At 36.5% G+C, this 19,290-nt stretch overlaps 1 protein-coding gene across 1 annotated transcript in view; it reads left to right on the top strand.

The window, feature by feature from the left end:
• ppp1r16b (protein phosphatase 1, regulatory subunit 16B) overlaps positions 1 to 19,290 on the top strand; it is a 127,941-nt gene that overhangs the window by 30,544 nt on the left and 78,107 nt on the right. Inside the window, exon 2 of the mRNA XM_038300095.1 lies at positions 14,183 to 14,612. Coding sequence (XP_038156023.1) covers positions 14,345 to 14,612 — 268 coding nt within the window. The 5' untranslated portion in view covers positions 14,183 to 14,344. The remainder of the gene's footprint in view (positions 1 to 14,182; positions 14,613 to 19,290) is intronic.

Raw genomic sequence — 19,290 nt, 5'->3', positions numbered from 1 at the left:
ATTCCAAATACCACATCCGGTTTGAAGTAAAACCGACTGGCTAGCTAAAGTGGTAAGACACCTGTCCTTCACACAGGAAGCACAGGTTTATATCTCTGCTGGGGGGAGTGAGCTGCCAGTGTGGGTTCTTAGCCAAGACCCTTCACACTAATGCCTACTCTGTAAATCACTTTGCATAAAAGCATCTGCTAAATACATAAACATTAAATACTTTGATTGGATGAAAAGAAGCTGAGCTGATTGGCTGATGATGTGGTTCATTTACATATATTTATGGTTCTGGAAATGGAACTGAGCGCAAGGACAGTGGTTTGAGAAGAGTTTTTCAGAGTTGAGCATGCATGTTTTCTCACTGCATGGATTGGTTCCTGTGTGCTCAAACAGAATGCACAACGTTCGCTCCATAAGAAATGGGCTCATGCATGCTCTCGCACTCGTTTAATAAGCGTTCCTCCTCAGGAGCAGGTACAGGGTTGTGCATTTTCATTTCTTTTTTTAAAGAGGAGAGGGCAGGTGTTTCCAGAATCCTCCACTATACCTTTAAGTTATGTAACTAAAAGCTGGATGTTTTCGTTTTCATAATAGTGTAATTTCACTTTTAACTCATTTTCACATTCTCAATTTTTGTATTTAACTATCAGGACTGTGTATGATATTCCCGTTGTACTTCATAGAACAAACAAAATTATGTAAGGAGTTTTTTTTTTTTAAGGACTATAAACTTTATCAACTGTATGATGAAGAAAAGGCCTTGCTTCTTATAAAAACATTGGTGTGCAGAACTTTTGATAACCAACCAGGAAGGCTGTACAATAATACTCAGGATTTTAGCTTTTCCACGTAATGCCTCTTCATCACAGTCAGGATAATTCTGTCAGGAAACCATTATAAAAACTGTGTAACGAAGTTATGCATTCTTAATGGAATGTAAGTGATGGAATGGAGAGCCTGAAAATATGGGCTCCATTTAAATGTTTTTGAATAGAAGAATCTGTAGAATTTGATTAGTTTGTACTCCAGTGACCTCCACTCTGTTGCTCGCAAATCTCCATTGTTCTTAAACTCCGGTTGTGTTTTAGCAGTCAGGAAACATCCTCCTTTTTTTTCTTCTGTTCAGTTGAACATTTACGCCTCCAATGAATATACTTTATAACCACGGCTCATAGAGATATGTTTAAATTTTTAACAATGAAAACATCTTTATTAGAAAAGACAAACAAACAAAAAAAATCAATACATTTGCCAAATTATTTACACTGCTTTTGTTTTGCTTCCCTTCTTTATGAGCCCTCCTAATGAAACCCACAAAGACTTCCCTCATTCTAACAATGACTATGTTCATTAAATGTAAACCAAATTGGAATGGGACATAATTAAGTGCAGATAATACAATCAGATCAGATGGCTGCAACACGTTTTTCACAGGTGGATGACTTTGATGAAAGAATAATCCTGATATATTGTTTCAGGACACAGCACATAATTTGAGCTTTTTGTTTTCCCCCAGCTGGATATCTAAAACAAACATCTACTCATATTATGCTTTTCATCATAATAATGGTCTAAAAACAATAACAGTAAATATTCAAAATAATTTAAACAAATTTGCTTTTACATTGAAATAATATGACTTGTTTAGACAATTGAAGTTGAACTTGTTGAATCCTACTAGATTTGAACAATTCTAAAATAGAAATGACCATACCTAACATTCTTAGTGATTCCCCTTAAACAGTCATTGCATGTTTGGTTGTTTGATATGCACATTATAACAGTATAGAAAAACTGAACTTTAAAAGTGTATCAATTTAATTTTACTCATTAGGTAGAGATTATCCTTGTTGAGGAATCATTGTGTGGTGTTATTTAAAATAATTTCACATCAACAATATTTTATAATATAACTGAAACCCCTGTCTACTATATGTTTTTTTGATTTGTTTCTATGAGCTTCTTAGTTACTCCCATTATTAAGCCAAACTTAATTTGGTCCCTAATTTAGATATCATGCCTAAAATGATAATGCAAACACATACAGTTGTAAATCTTGTGGAAAAAAGGTAAGGAAATGCAAACAATAATTGAAAAATATTTTCTTCTTGTTGTGGCTACCTTGCCGATATTAAAGAAGTTGATCTGACTGAGTCCCAAATGTACCGAATAGAAACCTGACAACCTGTTTCAGCTTAATGTTCCTATAAATCAAAGTTAATTAAAATAAGGTCTAAACTCAATAAATCAGCCAAGATTGCTTTCATGAGACTTTGAATATTTGACCAATAGTTTTGAAATGTGTGTTTATTAATGGACGTGATTCGTGACAGTTCTTACATCTAATGTGCTTTAATGTTACTGTTACTTGAATCTCACTCTGTGCTACATTTCATTTACTGAAATATGTGTAGAACGTGAGCATTACCTAATAATATATTACAACTAGGGATGGGGATCGTTAATATTTATTGATATCGATACCTTTATCGATACTCCTTATCGATCCGAGTCTTTATCAATACCACTATCGATACTTTTCTGTTATTTGGTGGAAAGACGATGCAAAAATATTTTTTAACAGAACTGGTATTGCTTTTATTGCTTAACAAGTGAGCATAACAAAAACGTTTCTAGCCTTCAATAAACATGGCTAATGTAATAGGCCACTTTGAAATGACATAAAACTAACTTGAATATATTTTCACAATTGTTGGTTAATGTATTGTCTACTGTCACTTTTCATCATGTTTTTAGGAAAAGATTTAACAAATAAATAATTGTATTTTAAACTAAATGTAATTTTTAATAAATGTTGGCATCAGTAGTTTAATTATATATTCTAAAATAATTAGAGCAATATACAACTGTATTACTCATGTTTCTCGCTAAAAACTCAATTTCCCGTTTTCTTTACGTTACACTTGAACGCATCATGATAACCTAATTGTCGTTTTACTGATCCAATCTGAACACATCATCACGCAGCACGTCTGAAACTTTATTTACTTTTCAAGCTAACTAGCTTGTATGCTTCCGATTACAACACGGATTTCACAATTAATATTTTTAACTGACCGGACAGGCTACAAAGATGATGATGAAGACGGGCCCGGCTGTGGTGCGGGGGCAGAAGGAGGAGGAGTCTTTTCCGTTCAGCCATTCTCGAGTCGCGAGCAAAGTTAAGTGCCAGACTTGTTTTACTTTAAATATCTGTTTGCTTACAATTTCATTCCAAAACATTGGTGGACATGCTGCAGTGATCGGATTGATTAGATTTAAATGCTGTGACGCGACTCGAGGGACACACAATTATGTTACAGGACCTCCGGGAGAAAAAAAAAAAAACGACCAGACTCGATAGTGGTATCGATAAGCCCAAACGTTATTGATTTTCGGGTTTTGAAAAAAGTGGAACCGGGTCCTTGATGGAACCGGGTTTCGTTCCCCATCCCTAATTACAACTCATGCAAACTCGCTTGATGGAAAAATATTTTTAGCAATTTTAAATCGTGATCAGTTTTTAACAATTTTTTTATGTTATCATAGCAAGTGGGATCAGAAAAACAACTTAGAATTGACCAAGTCACAGCCAGACACTTAATGTTTATAAGTGGTTTATAAGTGGAAATCCAGTGGTGCTTTTATCTTTGGTGGTTTGATGCACTCAGTGCTATTATCTATATTTCTATAGTTCATCGCTCTCTGTCATAAATCACATTTATAATGTAAAAGTGCGAGGTGAAAGTCTCAATTTACCTCACTTATATTGGGTTGTGAAAAAATTAATTATTTAAATATAAAGACCCTTTATGTACTCACAGTTGTAAGTTCCATAACCATACTCTTAATCCAGGAGTGCCAAGGTCCAGTTCATGAGAGCTACCATCCTCCAACCTTTACATGTAGATGTAACTCTTCGCTTGAGTAGATTTTTAGTTCTCCACAAAGCTGGATTCCATGTCATCAAATTCAGGTGTGTTTGAAAAGAGATGCATTTAAAACTTGCAGGATGGTAGCCCTTCTCTTCAGGACTGAAGTTCAGGAGCCTGGATTTAATATAATGTATGTGAAAATCTATAAACACATTCAGTATAATGGATAGTGGGGTAAAAATGGATCATAATGATATGAATGCTCAGTGACAGGGCCTCTGTAATCCGCTCTGTTTTCTTTAACTAAACCTGGCATCCCTACTCTATATTTAGTGGCCTTTCTCTCTTCCACAAAGGACTGTATTTTACAGTTTTAATCTTGCAGTGGATTGGTGCCTTAGCTGTTTGCTGCTGATTCTTATTAGAATTATGTTTTTTGAAAATATGAAAAAACTTGATCTCCTTTATCGTTTTACAAGGTTAGGGCATACATACGGGAGAATTTTTTTTATAGTTTCTTTTTCCATAAGCTCTGTATAATCTTTTAATTTCTCTTCCTTTTAAGCATCTTATAGGATACAGATCAGAGGATGAAGATATCCATGGAATAATGCTGCTTTTGTCTCTGATAAACTTTTTTAAAGTTTTTATTGTTGTTTTGTGATCCTTTTTAAAGACCTAATGGTGGGTCCTTTTCAATTTGATAACTGCCTTATCTCTATAGGCCTTTTCAGTAACTAAAAGTTTAACAATGTGGTTTAAATCAGTAAAAAATAAGAGACAATGAATTACACAGTGTAAGAGGAGCAACATAAAGAACAATGAAAATATAGAGAGAATATCATACAACTAGGCTTAAGTTAAAAAGGCCCAGGTAAGAGATCAATTTTATTTATTCCATGAGTGAATTCAAATGTCTAACTGACTGCAGTAGAAGAGGCTTGATGCTCTCTCAGCTTAAATTTAAACCAGGGCTCCTCCAGCACATGCTTCGCTTTTACAGTTAAAGATCTTACAAATACAATAGTGCTAAACCACAAACAACCCTAAAATGACTGGGGAGCCAGTGAAGGGATTTAAGTGTCACTTTAATGGGATTTCTGTTTGTTATGAGACAGGCAGCAGCGTTCTATGTGGTTTGAAGCAGACTCCGTAAAGACTGGCTTATACCAAAACATAGAGAACATTTTAGATGCAAAGTTGGTAATGCATGAGCTAATGTTGCATTATCAATTTGTTGGAAGAGGAAACTTTATTTAAATGTCCATAAGGAACTGTTGAAAAAAGGCCTGCAGCAAAACAAGTCCTCCACCAAACATCGCAATGTTCTTAAGATGCGTGGCATGTAGCCGACTGCTCATTTCTTAATATAACTTCAGAAAACACTTTTGAAGGTTTGGACCAACTCTGATCAATTATAGACTCTCGATGCCCAACCCTAGTCCTGGTGTCCTATGCATTGAAATAACATCCCGCATTTGACTGGGTCAATATGTTTTATAAGTAAAAAAAAATTAATAAAAAAATCAGCAGGCACCTTTAAATGTAAAGTAGGAGGACCTTCAGTCGCCGTCGCAGAGTCCCGCTGGTGGTCAACCAAGATCCATAGAGGCTCCCTGTTTCTGACATAGAACTGGAAAAGGATTTTGTTATTTATAAAATATAATGGAAACTATGTTTAAAGAAAATAATATGGGTGAGGTCAGTGACAGTTGATGATCAGAAAGCTTTGTTTGAAATTTGACAAAGTTATGCTTCAATTTGATAAAGAGGGGAGTATAATAAGCCACACATGTCCCCATCACCATGCTTGTTGTTTTCACATTTTCTTCCCCTGAAGCTCAAATAGAATCACTATTTCACTCCATCTGTTTTCTGTCCTCCTTAGCTCCTGTCATGGGTAAAGTACATTGTTTATTGAAATGTTCATGTCTGCCCTGCTTGCTATATATGCACGGTGCTTCTCGAAATGGGGCGGACCTGGATCGTTTACCTTGTGATTCAGAATCTTCCCCAAAGCGGATGTGTTTTACTTTTCCTCCGGGTGTCTTCCTGCCAGATTCATGGCATTGCTACTGTACTGCTGCTTAAAGGAATAGTACACCCAAAACATGATTAGCCTTCATTTTCTACTCACCCCCATGCTGAACAAAACTCTGGAGTACTTTTTTGATATCTCAAATGCATCTGGAGATCTGGGAGGCTTCTTGCTGTCTGCTGACATTCAAATAATGGAGGTCTATGGTGACAGAGACAGAAAGGTCCATAAAAGTCCACAAAAAACGTGTCAATATTCCTCCATACTGCTCGTCCAATGTATTCCAAGTGTCCTGAGTGGGTAGCATCCAGAATTTACTCGAAACGAAGTCATTTAGAATGTTTTTAGAGCATAAACAATAGTGTATAGGATTTCCTGAAAGCGCGTTCACGACGCTACGGAAACTGCGGCAGACCAAACCAGACGAAAGTGCGCATTCAGCTCAGCAAAGAACTCATGCTCTTCCTCAACACTGAAGTCCTCAGACATTTTTCTTTCGTTGTTTCTTTCTTTGCACAGGTAAACAGCACATTTCTTCTTCTAAGCTTGCATTATCGGCAGAGCAGACGCTGAATGCGCACTTTCATCTGGTTTGGTCTGCCGGCTTCCGTAGCGTCGTGAACGCGCAGGTGCGCGCTTTCAGGAAATCCTATACACTACTGTTTATGCTCTAAAAACATTCTAAATGACTTCGTTTCGAGTAAATTCTGGATGCTACCCACTCAGGACACTTGGAATACATTGGACGAGCAGTATGGAGGAATATTGACACGTTTTTTGTGGACTTTTATGGACCTTTCTGTCTCGGGCACCATAGACCTCCATTATTTGAATGTCAGCAGACAGCAAGAAGCCTCCCTGATCTCCAGAGACATTTGAGATATCAAAAAAGTACTCCAGAGTGTTGTTCAGCATGGGGGTGAGTAGAAAATGAAGGCTAATCATGTTTTGGGTGTACTATTCCTTTAAGTCCGACTAAAAGAGCTCCATCTTGGTCGGAGCTACACAAGCAGATAATCCTGTGACCATCACCTGACCGGCCCTATCATCTTCAGTGAGACCTTAATACCACCATCTTATACGATCCGATTTTGTGTCGGATTGGACGCTAATTCATGTCCGGGGTTTTTAAGCTTTTATCTAGGCTGCAACTAAAGATCAATTTGGCAACTGATACATTTTTTTTCTTTATTAACTAATTGCTAATCGGATTACAATTACTGTATAGTAATTGTAATCCCATTAGTTTCCAGCTGCCATCATGATTATGCTTTTTTCTGCTTGGAGAAACAATAAAAAGTTTTGGGTAAGCCGGAAAACATGGGATGGAGTTTAAGACTCTTAAAGGTATAGTGGAGGACTTTTGCAAATTTTTTTGGAATGACCCGCCCTTTTAAAAAATAAAAAAGGCACATATACAACCCTGTACCCGCTCCCGAGAGAGCATGCACAAGCCCGTTTCTCCTTGTGCACGCTCTGTTTAAAAGTTGCTGTTTGCATCTCCCATACAAGCTTGCTTTCCAAAAGAAGACTGGCAATTGTTCAGACTCACCACTGGTAAGTGTAAATGGAGATAAGCACGTAGGACTTACGTAAACATATCACCAGAATGATTGACAGTTAGGAGGACCACTTATTTTGATGATAACCTGGAAAAAGAACATCCTCTATCATACCTATACATATTCAGTCAATCTACTGGAAAGGATCCATTTAGGGAAGCAAGAGAAACAGATCAAGTGGAAGTCATATTTTTGTGAATGTGGGGGAGTTGTCTGAAAGCTTTACATATAAGTTTTCTTCTCCATTTATCAAATGTGACTAAGTTAAATGTTGTACTTGTTTAATTTTTGACAGTTTTATATAATTCTATGCATTGCTGTGCTTTACTGTGTTTTATATGGGTTTCCCAGGGGTACAATTAATTAATAATACAGTAAATAAAAAGACAGATTGGAAGCTGTTTGCCTATTATGTGTTGTTTCAGTATTTCAGTGTCAGGGGCATTGTTTACATTCTGGTTGTCCTTTTGGCCACATGGTTAGATAATAAGAAAATATTTTGTTGTGCTTCTGTCAATTTAAGAATGTAAAAACAAAGCTGGAACAGTTTACTAATAGCTGTAGGTTTGGGTTTCTGGGGATAATCAGTACAACAGTTAGGTATGTGCTTTTACATAATAATATGAAACACAAAGTGAATGGAGAGGGATGCTCATGTCAGCAGCCAGGGAGCTGATTGAGGTCAATCTGTGATTTGTTGCTTCTGCCTTTGGTAACGGCTGTGTTGTCACTACAGGGCTTACACTACCTACAACTCCCTGGGCTTTATATAACATCAAAAAGCTCGTCTTCGCCTCCTGCCATGCTATCATGTCGGCTTTTCATTGTCTTATGGCTTTCTTCAAGCACTTTTAAAGAACCAACGGGGAGATAAACTGCTTCTGAATTGACTAATTATTTACGTTCTCTTTTTAACTGCAGGGGAAAAAGCTGCACTGTCTAAATTTAACTCTTCACCTGTTTGTAATCTAATGGAAACAAAGCTGCCTATCAGCATGTGGGCCCATCAGGCGAGTCATCAAATGGAAATTTCTTTTTACTCCCCATGTTGCAGCCTGTGATTGTTCAGCTCTGCACTTTAGCTCTTTGTTTGCCACTGTGTGGTTACACAATAATCAGCTTGCTTGATGGAATGAGGTTACTTCTGTAAAAAAGAAAAAAAAAAAGGAAAAAAAAATGCTGTTCTTTGACAGGTTTCACCAGCTTACGTTGCATCGTCCATACTTAGGTTTTAACTGTGTTGTTAGAAATTAGCTATTAAATCAGTAAAATTTAAGGTATTGTTAAATTAATGTTACCTGTAAAAAAACAGTTTAGTATAAGATTGCATAGGTTTTTCATAACATATTTTTTTTTATCTACTAGGAAAATAATTATAGAGCATCTATGCATCTAATGTGGGCTCTGTGGTAACATCGTTCTAAATATTAAGTTTGAGGAAATGCTGACTATTTGACAAATTTAAAATATCATAATATTATCTATTCCTAATTGTTTCTAGGACTAAACACTCAGTGCATATAAGGGTTTCCTAGTGTGACTATACATATGTTCTTTATATGTTTATCATATGCTATGCAAACTAAAATATATATATATTTTTTTAATATTTGTTTTATTTCCATAGCGAGATTGAAATTCAGTTTTGACTCCTAGGAACAGAAGTCCAAGTTTTTTTTCAAGAGAGTTCTTCAAAACATGACACTAGAAAACCTTACCAACATGGATAAGTATTTTTTAGTGTTGCAATTACTATAATATATGATGTTTTCCACACTGGCTGCATATGGAGAGGCTCTACCTTGGGTGATCTAGGATGGCAAAAATTCACGCTGTCGGCCAAAAGGATGCTCACGGATTCAAGCATTCTTTGTACTCATAGCTTTGTGCATGTAAATAATAATAATAATAGTAATAATAGTAATAATAGTAATAATAATAATGTAATGCATTTTAATCATAAAACACATTCAATTTGTAAAAACAGATTTAAAAGTGATACAAAGGAAAACTTAAAACAGATAAAAGCACACAGAGTGTTAAATAGGAAAAGTTTTAATGGAATGTTGGCCCTGCATTGATGAGTGCTTTGACATTTATCAAATGTAAAAGTAGCCTGAAACCTGTCCCAAATTTTTTTTTTTAGTATTTTATTGTGAAAAAGGCTAAAAGAAAAAATAATGTGTGTTTTTCACCTTTATTTACTGAGCAGTTTCCCGTTAGGTTGTTTAATTTGTGTAGAAATTGAAGGAAACTGAAGAAGTTTTAAAATTTCATGGGGTGATTCCCTCTGTTTAGTCCTTATAACAATCCAGTGCTGTGAAATATTGGATACATTTAATTTTAACATCTAATGAAATGTTAAATTAGCTAATTTACTAAGTGAACTAATTTATAATCAAATGATTTAACAAAAAGTGCACAACAGTGAAACATTAACTAAATAGTAAGCAGGACCATTTTAAGGATTCCTCTGTCATTTGACAAACCAATATATCTGAGAAAGGAGGAGGCAGGTGATTTTACTGAGTACCTTTATTACTAAACAGAAATACTCGCCCAGAGCATCTTCCTGAATTTAGTCTCAAGCTTTAATCTGCTACATTTTATCATTATTTAATCATAATGAACTCTGCATGAATGTTGAACATTTGTCATTATTCTTTACTGTAGGAAGTTGATATTTCTTTATTACCAAAGGGTACAAACAAAACAAAAGAACTGTGATGACTAATTTTTGAATATGGGTGTCAGATTATTGCTCAGGTTATTTGTTTGTGTCACTCATTCTTCTATCTTGGCCCTGGCTTTACTTTCACATGTGTGTGAGTAACGTTATTACCTCTGCTCTGATTCCCTCTGATCTGATCTGTAGTCGTTCCTGGTTTTTTTCATCCACACAAGATAAAGCAAAAACTGACCGTCTCCTTGTTTGTCACACATCCTGCCCAAAGTTAACTCACTCTGATCACCGTGCTGCAGTAAAATTTTGACCTCCTTTAATAACACACTTTCATCTACCGCAAAGCTAAATTCATTTTAAGTCAGTGAACTTGAAAGGGCACCTAGCACTGAAGAGTCGCTTTTTTTGACGAATTTATTCTTGGACAACTTCACCTCACAGCAAGCTGTGCTTGTGGTTCATAATGTGAGGGAAATATTTCTTCCGATGGTCTTTTATACTCTATGTTTAAACATGAAATATAGTGAAGGTGAACTCGGTTGCAGAGGATGGATGTGGCCTTTTTCTTTGCACTGAACATCATCATCCAAACAGTCGGCCTTTTTTACTCAGCATGAGGCTTTTTCCCCGCTCTTTTAGCTAATGGTGCATTAAGATGTTCTCAACAGTCGTTTTTTTCCTTCTGGAAGGATGAAAGCTGCATATCAGAAGCTCATATTGGAAAATATCTGTTTATGAGGATTGGTAATACCTTTTTTTCAAGAAATATCTTGTTTCATGATTTCAAAATCTATTATAGCTTAAGTTTTTTTCAAGATTTCTAAATAATGGAGAGAATGATTATATCACAGGGAAATAGAATAAATTTGTTTTGCTTTATTTGTTACATTTAAAATAAAGTTGGTGAACATTGTTATTCTCTATGTTATTTTATAGCTGAATTCTATGTTTAATTAATCTTCCTCTTTTTCTTTAAGATGTTATGGAGATTTTTGCTGAGTATCTTCACTTTCATATACATTTTCATCTTAAAGTTGCTTTATAAGCTGCAAAAGAACGTGTTATGTATCAGGTCTTTTCTCTGCTTCTGGGAAGCATTTAGAAACACTTAAATTCCTTTTATTAACCTGTTCCTGCACTTTGCCCTTCAGCTGGCTGAAAGAACACTGGTACACTTTTCTCTTAAGCCTGCTGCATACTTCAAGAAAACCAATACAAGAACAATAAAAGAAAAAAGAGTTATACCTCCCAGTGTTCATAATGCATAAAATGCACAGCGGCAGAAGTCTGCACGTCTATAACATGTTACTGAAGATTGACTGACAACAGTGGGGGAGGGGGGCCAAGAAAGAGTCAAGCACAGGGCAGGCAGAGAGTTGGAAATAGGGGAGTAGCAAGACATAAGAACTCCTCTCTTTTCTGGTGTTATTTGAATTTCCCTTTGTGGATTAATAAAGTATAATGGAATCGGACTGAATTGAAAAGACTCCACACTGTCATTTCTTTGTGTTTTACGAAAGCTAGACTGTCCAAGTGTAAGTGTCCTGCGGCAAAGTGAAATAACTGACTGGACATCATAACAACTAGAGCTTTCCTTGCAAAGCATTCTGGGATTTTCTGCCCCAGTGGCCTATTTTTACCATAGGCTCGCGCTACCCAATAGCAGTGACTAATAACAAAGATGACTCAGGCACTGCGCAGTGGAGGAGTTACGTGACCAATGGAGCAAAAAGCAGTGATCATCTGTCCAAACGGTCAGTTAACTAAGGTTGCTATAAAGTCCACTATATAATCCCCGCTGTATGTGGACACAGTAAGCTTGTATGAGCTATGAGAACAGCACATTTCAAACCTTACCGACAATAAATTGGCTTTTTAATTTAAAAGCTATTAAAATAAGAAGCTGAAAAACAACAACAATCAGGAAAATAAAAAAGGAAATAATAAAGGGCAATTCAAGAATCACCAATGAAAAGTCACTTAATTTCTGCTGGAGGCAGAATTAGCATCTGCCCTGACTAGCAAACTTTTTTTCCCCTTTTTTTTCTGACGAGCAACTCTGAGGCAGGAGTTTTCTGTTCACATCACGTCACGTCTGAAAATTGATAGCTTTTAAATTAAAAAGCCATTTTATTGTCGGTAAGCTTTATCACAGGCACACTCAGTAGAGTTAGAAAAGCGCACCCTTTCCGAGGCTGTCGTTCTATTGGCTGGAAAGGTTGCTAGGCGACGATCCGATCCAATCTGAGAGAGAGCTAAAAAAATCCGCAAGCAGAGCCTACAGGTTTGCAAGCGTAACCGAGACTCGAGCAGAGCGCGGTTTGTGCGCAAAGAGAAGGAGGCAAGCGAGAGGAGAAAATATCTGTGCAAGAAGCATTAAATCTGAGAGAAGAAACAAAGATTTGAGAGAGAAGAGAAAATATTTGAGAGAGAGCGCATGTTTTGAGTGTGAGCATTATAAGTTTTGAGTGCAAAAAGATGAGATTCTTTTCTCAAATTGAAATTATGTGCTCTTGCATTATGGCAGGATAATTCTCCCATACAATTCATGCGAAGCGACGAATATTCCAGAAGTCTTTTCATCTGCATTTACTTTTGGTTAACTCAAACATCTAAATGGCAATTCTGAAAGCTTTAGTTTGAAATTGAAGCAGAAATAATTCAAGAGCCTGTTGCTAATCCTCATGTGATCGGCCTTTATGTCGTGACCCAGTCTTTACGAATCATTTACTGTGTTAAAGACTTTAGTGACATAAAAGCTTTTTCCCTCCCTCCTAAGGTGTTATTTAAACATTACGTTTGTAATTAAAAGTCAAGGACATACTTACACCTTGACCCTAAAGCAAATCAAGTTTTCATTCCATTTGTAGTACTTTTAAGTTTCTTTTGCTGTGGATTTATTATGGAAATAACTGAGACAGAGACTTTCTGCACCGTTAACCCCACAACTGAAAGTGATGCTGTAGGAAGTGATTGTTCAGCTTGCTTCCTGTCCATGTTTTTCACAGGTTAGGTATGAGGCACAGAGGAAACCAGAGTCTGATGGCAGATTTGAGACCGTTTAGATTAAATCTGAAACAGTTGGTCTCTTAATGCTGTAGAATTTGATGGATTCATGACTAAACAATAGGGCAACATTTTAAAAAACATAGATTTTTCAATTCTCCATTAATTTTCAGATTAATTCTTAGATTGATTCATATAACTGAAAATATTTGTTTTACAACTTGATTTTCCACTGCTACCAAAGCTTTATTAATTTGCCGTTATCAAAATGTTCCATAACTGCACTGTCATTCTATTCAAGTGAGAGTTAAAAAATATTCATAATACCAGCAATCCAATTTGAATTGGAGCTGGATTGGATTAAATCGGATCAAAGAGAATAATATCTAAAATTTGAAAATCGTATTTAAATAAATACTTAAAATCCGAATCAATACTCAGACTTTGTGAGCAGAACTGCAGTTTTTTAAAATGTTCTTTAGCTGTTATACATTGGTTAATGTGGCCTCTGTGATCACTAAGAGGCTTTTTCAAACATCCTGTCTCCAGCTCTCCGGTTCCACCAATCTTTCGCTCCCACTATCCTGGTTTTTCTGTAAGTGGTTAACCCTAATGGACGGCAGCAGAGAGATCCATAATGGCGCACAAAGAGACCGAACTTTCCAGGAACCGTCAATGATCCAGCATCTGAAATATATTCCCTTATTTTTCCAAGGGAAAAATGGCGGGTATCTGAGCTAATAATGGTTCACCACAACAAATTCTTCACTTAATTTCTGCTTTTTAGTTTTTGCAGATTTAGCTTGAAATTCAGAGTAGCTGGTTTAAAAGTAAGATATGAGTTTATAATTATTTACAAACCATGTAGTTTTGCTCTGCTTTGTAATGACCTATTCACTTGTGTTGGTTTATCGCATACATTTTTGTAAATACATGGAATGATTGCTCTTGCAATACCGAAATCTTAATTTTGTACTTTTTTTAATGATGACTTCAATAAAGTTTTCCGCTCTGTCTTCTCTCTCAGGCCTGATTACTGGTGGTGACAGGATGATGAAGATAAAGGGAGGAGGCCACAGCCGAAGGTGCAGACCTCGCTAGATCCCCACCTTTCCCAACAACCCCTTCCCTCCACCATCACCATCCTCATCAGTCATCTCAGCTGCTGCTATCCATCCTCGCTGGCAGCATGGCCAACCACCTGGAGTTGATCCAGGAGCTGCAGCAGCTGGACAAGGTGCCCAGTCTGGAGAGGCTGCGGGCAGCTCAGAAGCGCCGTAGCCAGCAGCTGAAGAGGTGGGCCGTGTATGAGAAGGAGATGCAGAACAAGAAGAGGAAAGCTGACAAGAAGAGTCGCAATTTACTCAGCCTCCAGCAGTCAGAGTCCAAGAGGAGGGTGTCCTTTGCTGCTAGTGTGGCACTTCTGGAGGCTTCGGCCAGGAATGATCCAGATGAAGGTAAATGGTTTGGAATTCTTGATAGAAATAAGCCATAGAAAAAGTCATTGCAAAGGCAAAGTTTTGTTCAGCTTCTTTGATGAACTGTTTTAGAGCATTGAAGACATTGTTTTCTGCTGTAAGGCATCATTAATTATTTGAATTAAAACCAGAGACCACAGTCCACTGTAAGCATTAGACAGCCATTAAAAGCAGTTTTTACTCATTTAAACTAGAAAGATAATGTAGAGTTGACCGTCTTGTATGAGCACTTAGACTGGTTAGCACTGCTAACATCTTACACTGTCAACAGCAGTCTCACTGTGTTTTATTTAAATAAGTTTTCACTACTTATGTTACACAGAAAGGTTTAACAACCATTATTCTTTGCCTTTTTGGAAATTATTTCCAGTTTGACTTTTGGTGGTTTATTGAGCCCACACTTCAGTTGGGCCCTGACCTGTATTTCTGGAACCCCTCCTCTGGATTTGCATTAAAGGCAAAAGTTAAAAGAAATAACACGGTGCATGCTATATCATGTTCAGGCTTCCTGTTATTTTCTGAGGTCAGTTTCCAGGAAGTTGGTTTCTTTACCAGTTTGAAGAAACATACCAACGATACATATGAGTTGCTTTCATACTGTAAGTGTTAAGTACTTAAAATCTAAATATTACAAAAGCTTCAAATTACCAGCCTCTGCTAAAGTCCGTCTATTGGAAACTACTTTTAACCATTTTTTAATAGCTGGAGTAGAATAGAAATAAAGAATGTGGAAAATGGCCAAGTTTATAGAATGTATACATTTTTCTGTTATCCAGAAGATTAAAAACATCCTGTGACAAATTATTTCAATTTAATTAATGTCACATATCTGAATTGCCCCATGCCTACTTTAATTTTTGTCAACCTATTGGTCAGTTCACAGATCCTGAGAGAAGCTCCTTTTTTCTTGTTCGGTTGTTTTAGGTGAGAGTTTTCAATCTTGATTTTCCTCCCCCAGTTTTAAACAAACAGAATGAAGATACCATATATTTTAAAACTGTAAACAGTCAGTACTTAGTTTGGCGAAAAATTCCTTCAAATGTGACAAACACTCATACATAAAAAAAAAAAAAAGTGCAGAATTTGGAAATGGGAAACGCTATCCATCCTACAGTAGCCTGTATGAACTGTGCATATGTGTCCACAAAAAGGACATTTCCCTTTTGAATATTTTCTAACATATTTTTAAGTCCTCTGATTTAATTTAAAAACAAGTCACTTAAAAAAAAAGATTGATTGGAATGATTTCCCTTCAGTAAAGACACTGGCAGTAGGAATGATGCATTTGCTGGTAAGGGGAAATATTATTTTTTTCTTTTATTTGGTCATCAGTCAGGGACAGTTGAAATGAAAATGCCGATATTCCAGTCACCAGCCGCTCTCTCTATCTCTGTGTATTTCATTGCAAAATGCTCTGGCATGTTCCTGAACTGACAAAATATTGGAACAGCTCTATGATTCTGCGGAAATGTTGAGCTTCGTCTCGTACATCTCAATATGAAAAAGGCAGGAAAACAATTAGCTCAGCCTGGCTGTTGAAAACGTGTCTGAAACCAAATTTGTTTTGCCACAGGTCTGATTTATCATTGTGAGCATAATAGAGGTGTCACACTGAGATGAAACTCTGCCAGTCTTTTAATTAAAAAGTCCCCCCATTTAGAGATTATTTGTTGTTTTCCACCAGTAGAGATAGTCCCATAATTTGACAGTGTGATGCTTAATGGATAACATATTGCTAACTTTTATATTTTACATCTAATTTTACGTCATTATAACCTTTGAGTTGTTTAAACTCTTTTTCTCACAACACAACCGGTCTATGGTGTGTTTATGCTGTCTCTTTGCAGCTGTCTCGTCAGTTTGAAAAAACCCACAAGGCTTCGTTATTTTCATCGTAATTATAATAACAGACTAGAATCTATGGACTTGTAGAAACATGCACATCAGCTGAGGACCGTGAAGTGCAGTAAGTGGTAAACACACTTTGGTTGACGGTTTTTAGAGTTGTGGTTTTGGGTTAATTTGGGAAATGTTTAAAGAACATTTAAGGATTGGTGCTTCTGGGCTGCAATGTAAGGTAGAATTCACAGAAAGTCATTTTAGGGGTCTTAGACCTTCCCCAGTGATCTACACTTTGATCTTCAAGAGTTTTAAAGGGCAGCTTTCATGTCAAGTTATGTCATGACGGACTACACAGCCCCTTTAATGCTGTTGTATTGTTTGAAAGATTATACAAGATGTGAAAAGGTCAAGTTTTAAGCTTTAAATGTATAAAAAGGGCTAATAATCTCAACAAGTAATTTACCCTCAGTCAAACTTGTCTGAAAACAGACTTTTATCCAGTTGGAAACAATTTGTGGCGAACGATAAAACTGGATGAACAGAAATAAACACCGACCAACAGTATTTGACTTCTTTTACTGACAATATCAACAGATCACCAATTCTTGGTAAAACATTGGTTGAGGGGCGGTGATTTAGAGCTGTCTTGAAGCCACATGACCTTGATCCCTTGCAGTCAACTAGTTGATGGTGAAGTTCTACCAGATCATTTCAAGGACAAATGAGAGGTCCATATCTTAGGATCTGAAGAAATGTCTGCTTGAAGAAGACAGATGATCCAACTTAGCACTAAACCTACAACCAAACACTAAATGAATCAATGTTGCAGTCAAAGGCTGGACTCCAACCTGATTGAAATGCTGCGATAGGGACCCTAGAGAAGCTGTGCATAAACAACGTCAAGCTTTCTTACTACTGTTGCATACATTTTGCATCAATCTTATATATATATATATATAAAATCCTATGTGAATTTGTGCAGGGCATCCATCTAATCACCTACCTAAAAGACCCAATTATTTTTCTGTCTGATAAATAAATAGGTTAGTCTTAATGCTGCTTTGCTCTCTAGTCTCCTAATCTTTACCTCTATAACTACCTACCTCTAGCTTTATTACCACTTTCATGTACTTCAGTTGTATCTTCCCAAAGCAACTTCAAGTTATTCTCCAACTAGTAGTTTCAAACCTTTTGTGAATCCTTTTATTGAAATAAATATATATATGCAAGATATATATGTATATGTATATATAGAGAGATAGATATATATGCAATATATTTTCCACTGCCATCAAACTGCTACCCTGTTGAAAAAGAAATCTCTAAATAATGTGACAGACTCTGCATCACACTGATAACACCAAACCAAAAATATTGTATATTTCCACCATATATATTAATGATCTGAACTTTCATATCAATGCACTTTTTTGCACCATGTTTTTTCTCCCACACTGTTTACATTTGATTACTGCTGCACTTTAAGGAATGGAAATGTTCATTTGCTCTCTGAAAAGCTGTACTAAACAAAACTTTGTTTTGTATACACTTAAAAGTTGTCTAAGTCAAATGCAACGTGTGTGTGTGTATATATATATATATATATATAAGTTACTTTCCACTGCTTTCATATGCAAGCAGTGGAAAGTAACTTTTGGACATAATGCACATCAAACTTTATTTTCACACTTGAGACACACTGAAAGCCAATTTCTTTGCTCCGTTTTTGCACGTTTCATATGCAGACGCTTTTGTCAGTTCTCCTTCCTGCTGACAGTGCCCAGGCAAAAAACGTCTGCTATCACTGCTGTTTAATGAGGGTGACTGTGAAAGAGGCAGGGTGATACGAAGCAGAAGGAAGACAGGATGTAGTGTTGCCCACACAGCCCCAGTGGCAGCTGGCAGCTCCGAAGCCTGATAATCTTCCCTCTCGTTCCCTCTGGTCCCCAAATGCTCGATCAGGCGTTGCGTCTTCACACACTGTGTTGTTCCAGCAGACTGTACCAGGGATTTACTTGTTCGTGATTATCATATTGGGTCAAATAAATAAAGGAAAAGATACTTTTGAATGAGATATTTGTGAAAAATCGTTCAAATATAAAAAAAAGTAAATCCGACTTTTGAGAAAACTGGTATGGCAATTTTTGACCCAAGGGCGACTTAAAGCAGAGAAAAGATATTGACAAAGACTGAAAAAGAATAGTTACAGATTAAGAATGGAGGAAAGTAATTCACAAAACTACAAGTTCAAAATGTCATCAATTATGCAACATGCCTTAAAAATGTGGATGGTATCTCTTGGACATTTAGACAAATGTAAACAAAACACAGAGGTTGAGACATCAACCTGAGGCTGGATGTACTAAGACTGTAAGGCGATGAGATGCAGGAAAGCCTCGCATTTAATCTGTGATTTGTAGGGGTAGACGAGTTGCTTCCTGTAGTTGTCGGTTTCCTCTTTTTGCGCTCTGTGTGTTAACATATATAGAGTAGTCATTTTTAGTATTCATGCTTCATAAATGAATCATTTGCTATGAACTTCAGATACACAGTGTTAAAACGGTGGAGAATGTTAAAAGTAGAATCTGCCTGCCTATAGTTGTGTGTGATAAATTCATGTGTGTGTCTCTAAGTGTGTTTTTGTTTTCCTGTCATTAGAACTTCCGCCCCGGGAAGCTCTGGGAGCAAATTCTCCAGCCAGAGAGGAGACAGAGATTTTAAACAATGTCTACTAACTCAAGTTCATGTTTTTGCCAATGCAAAATTATAAAACAGAGCAAAAATAGATCAAAACACCTTGGATGAACTGATTACA

Source organism: Cyprinodon tularosa, unplaced genomic scaffold (assembly GCF_016077235.1).
Source record: "Cyprinodon tularosa strain WSP-4 unplaced genomic scaffold, ASM1607723v1 ctg10, whole genome shotgun sequence".
NCBI lineage: Eukaryota > Metazoa > Chordata > Actinopteri > Cyprinodontiformes > Cyprinodontidae > Cyprinodon > Cyprinodon tularosa.
This window is presented reverse-complemented; position numbering and strand designations above follow the sequence as displayed.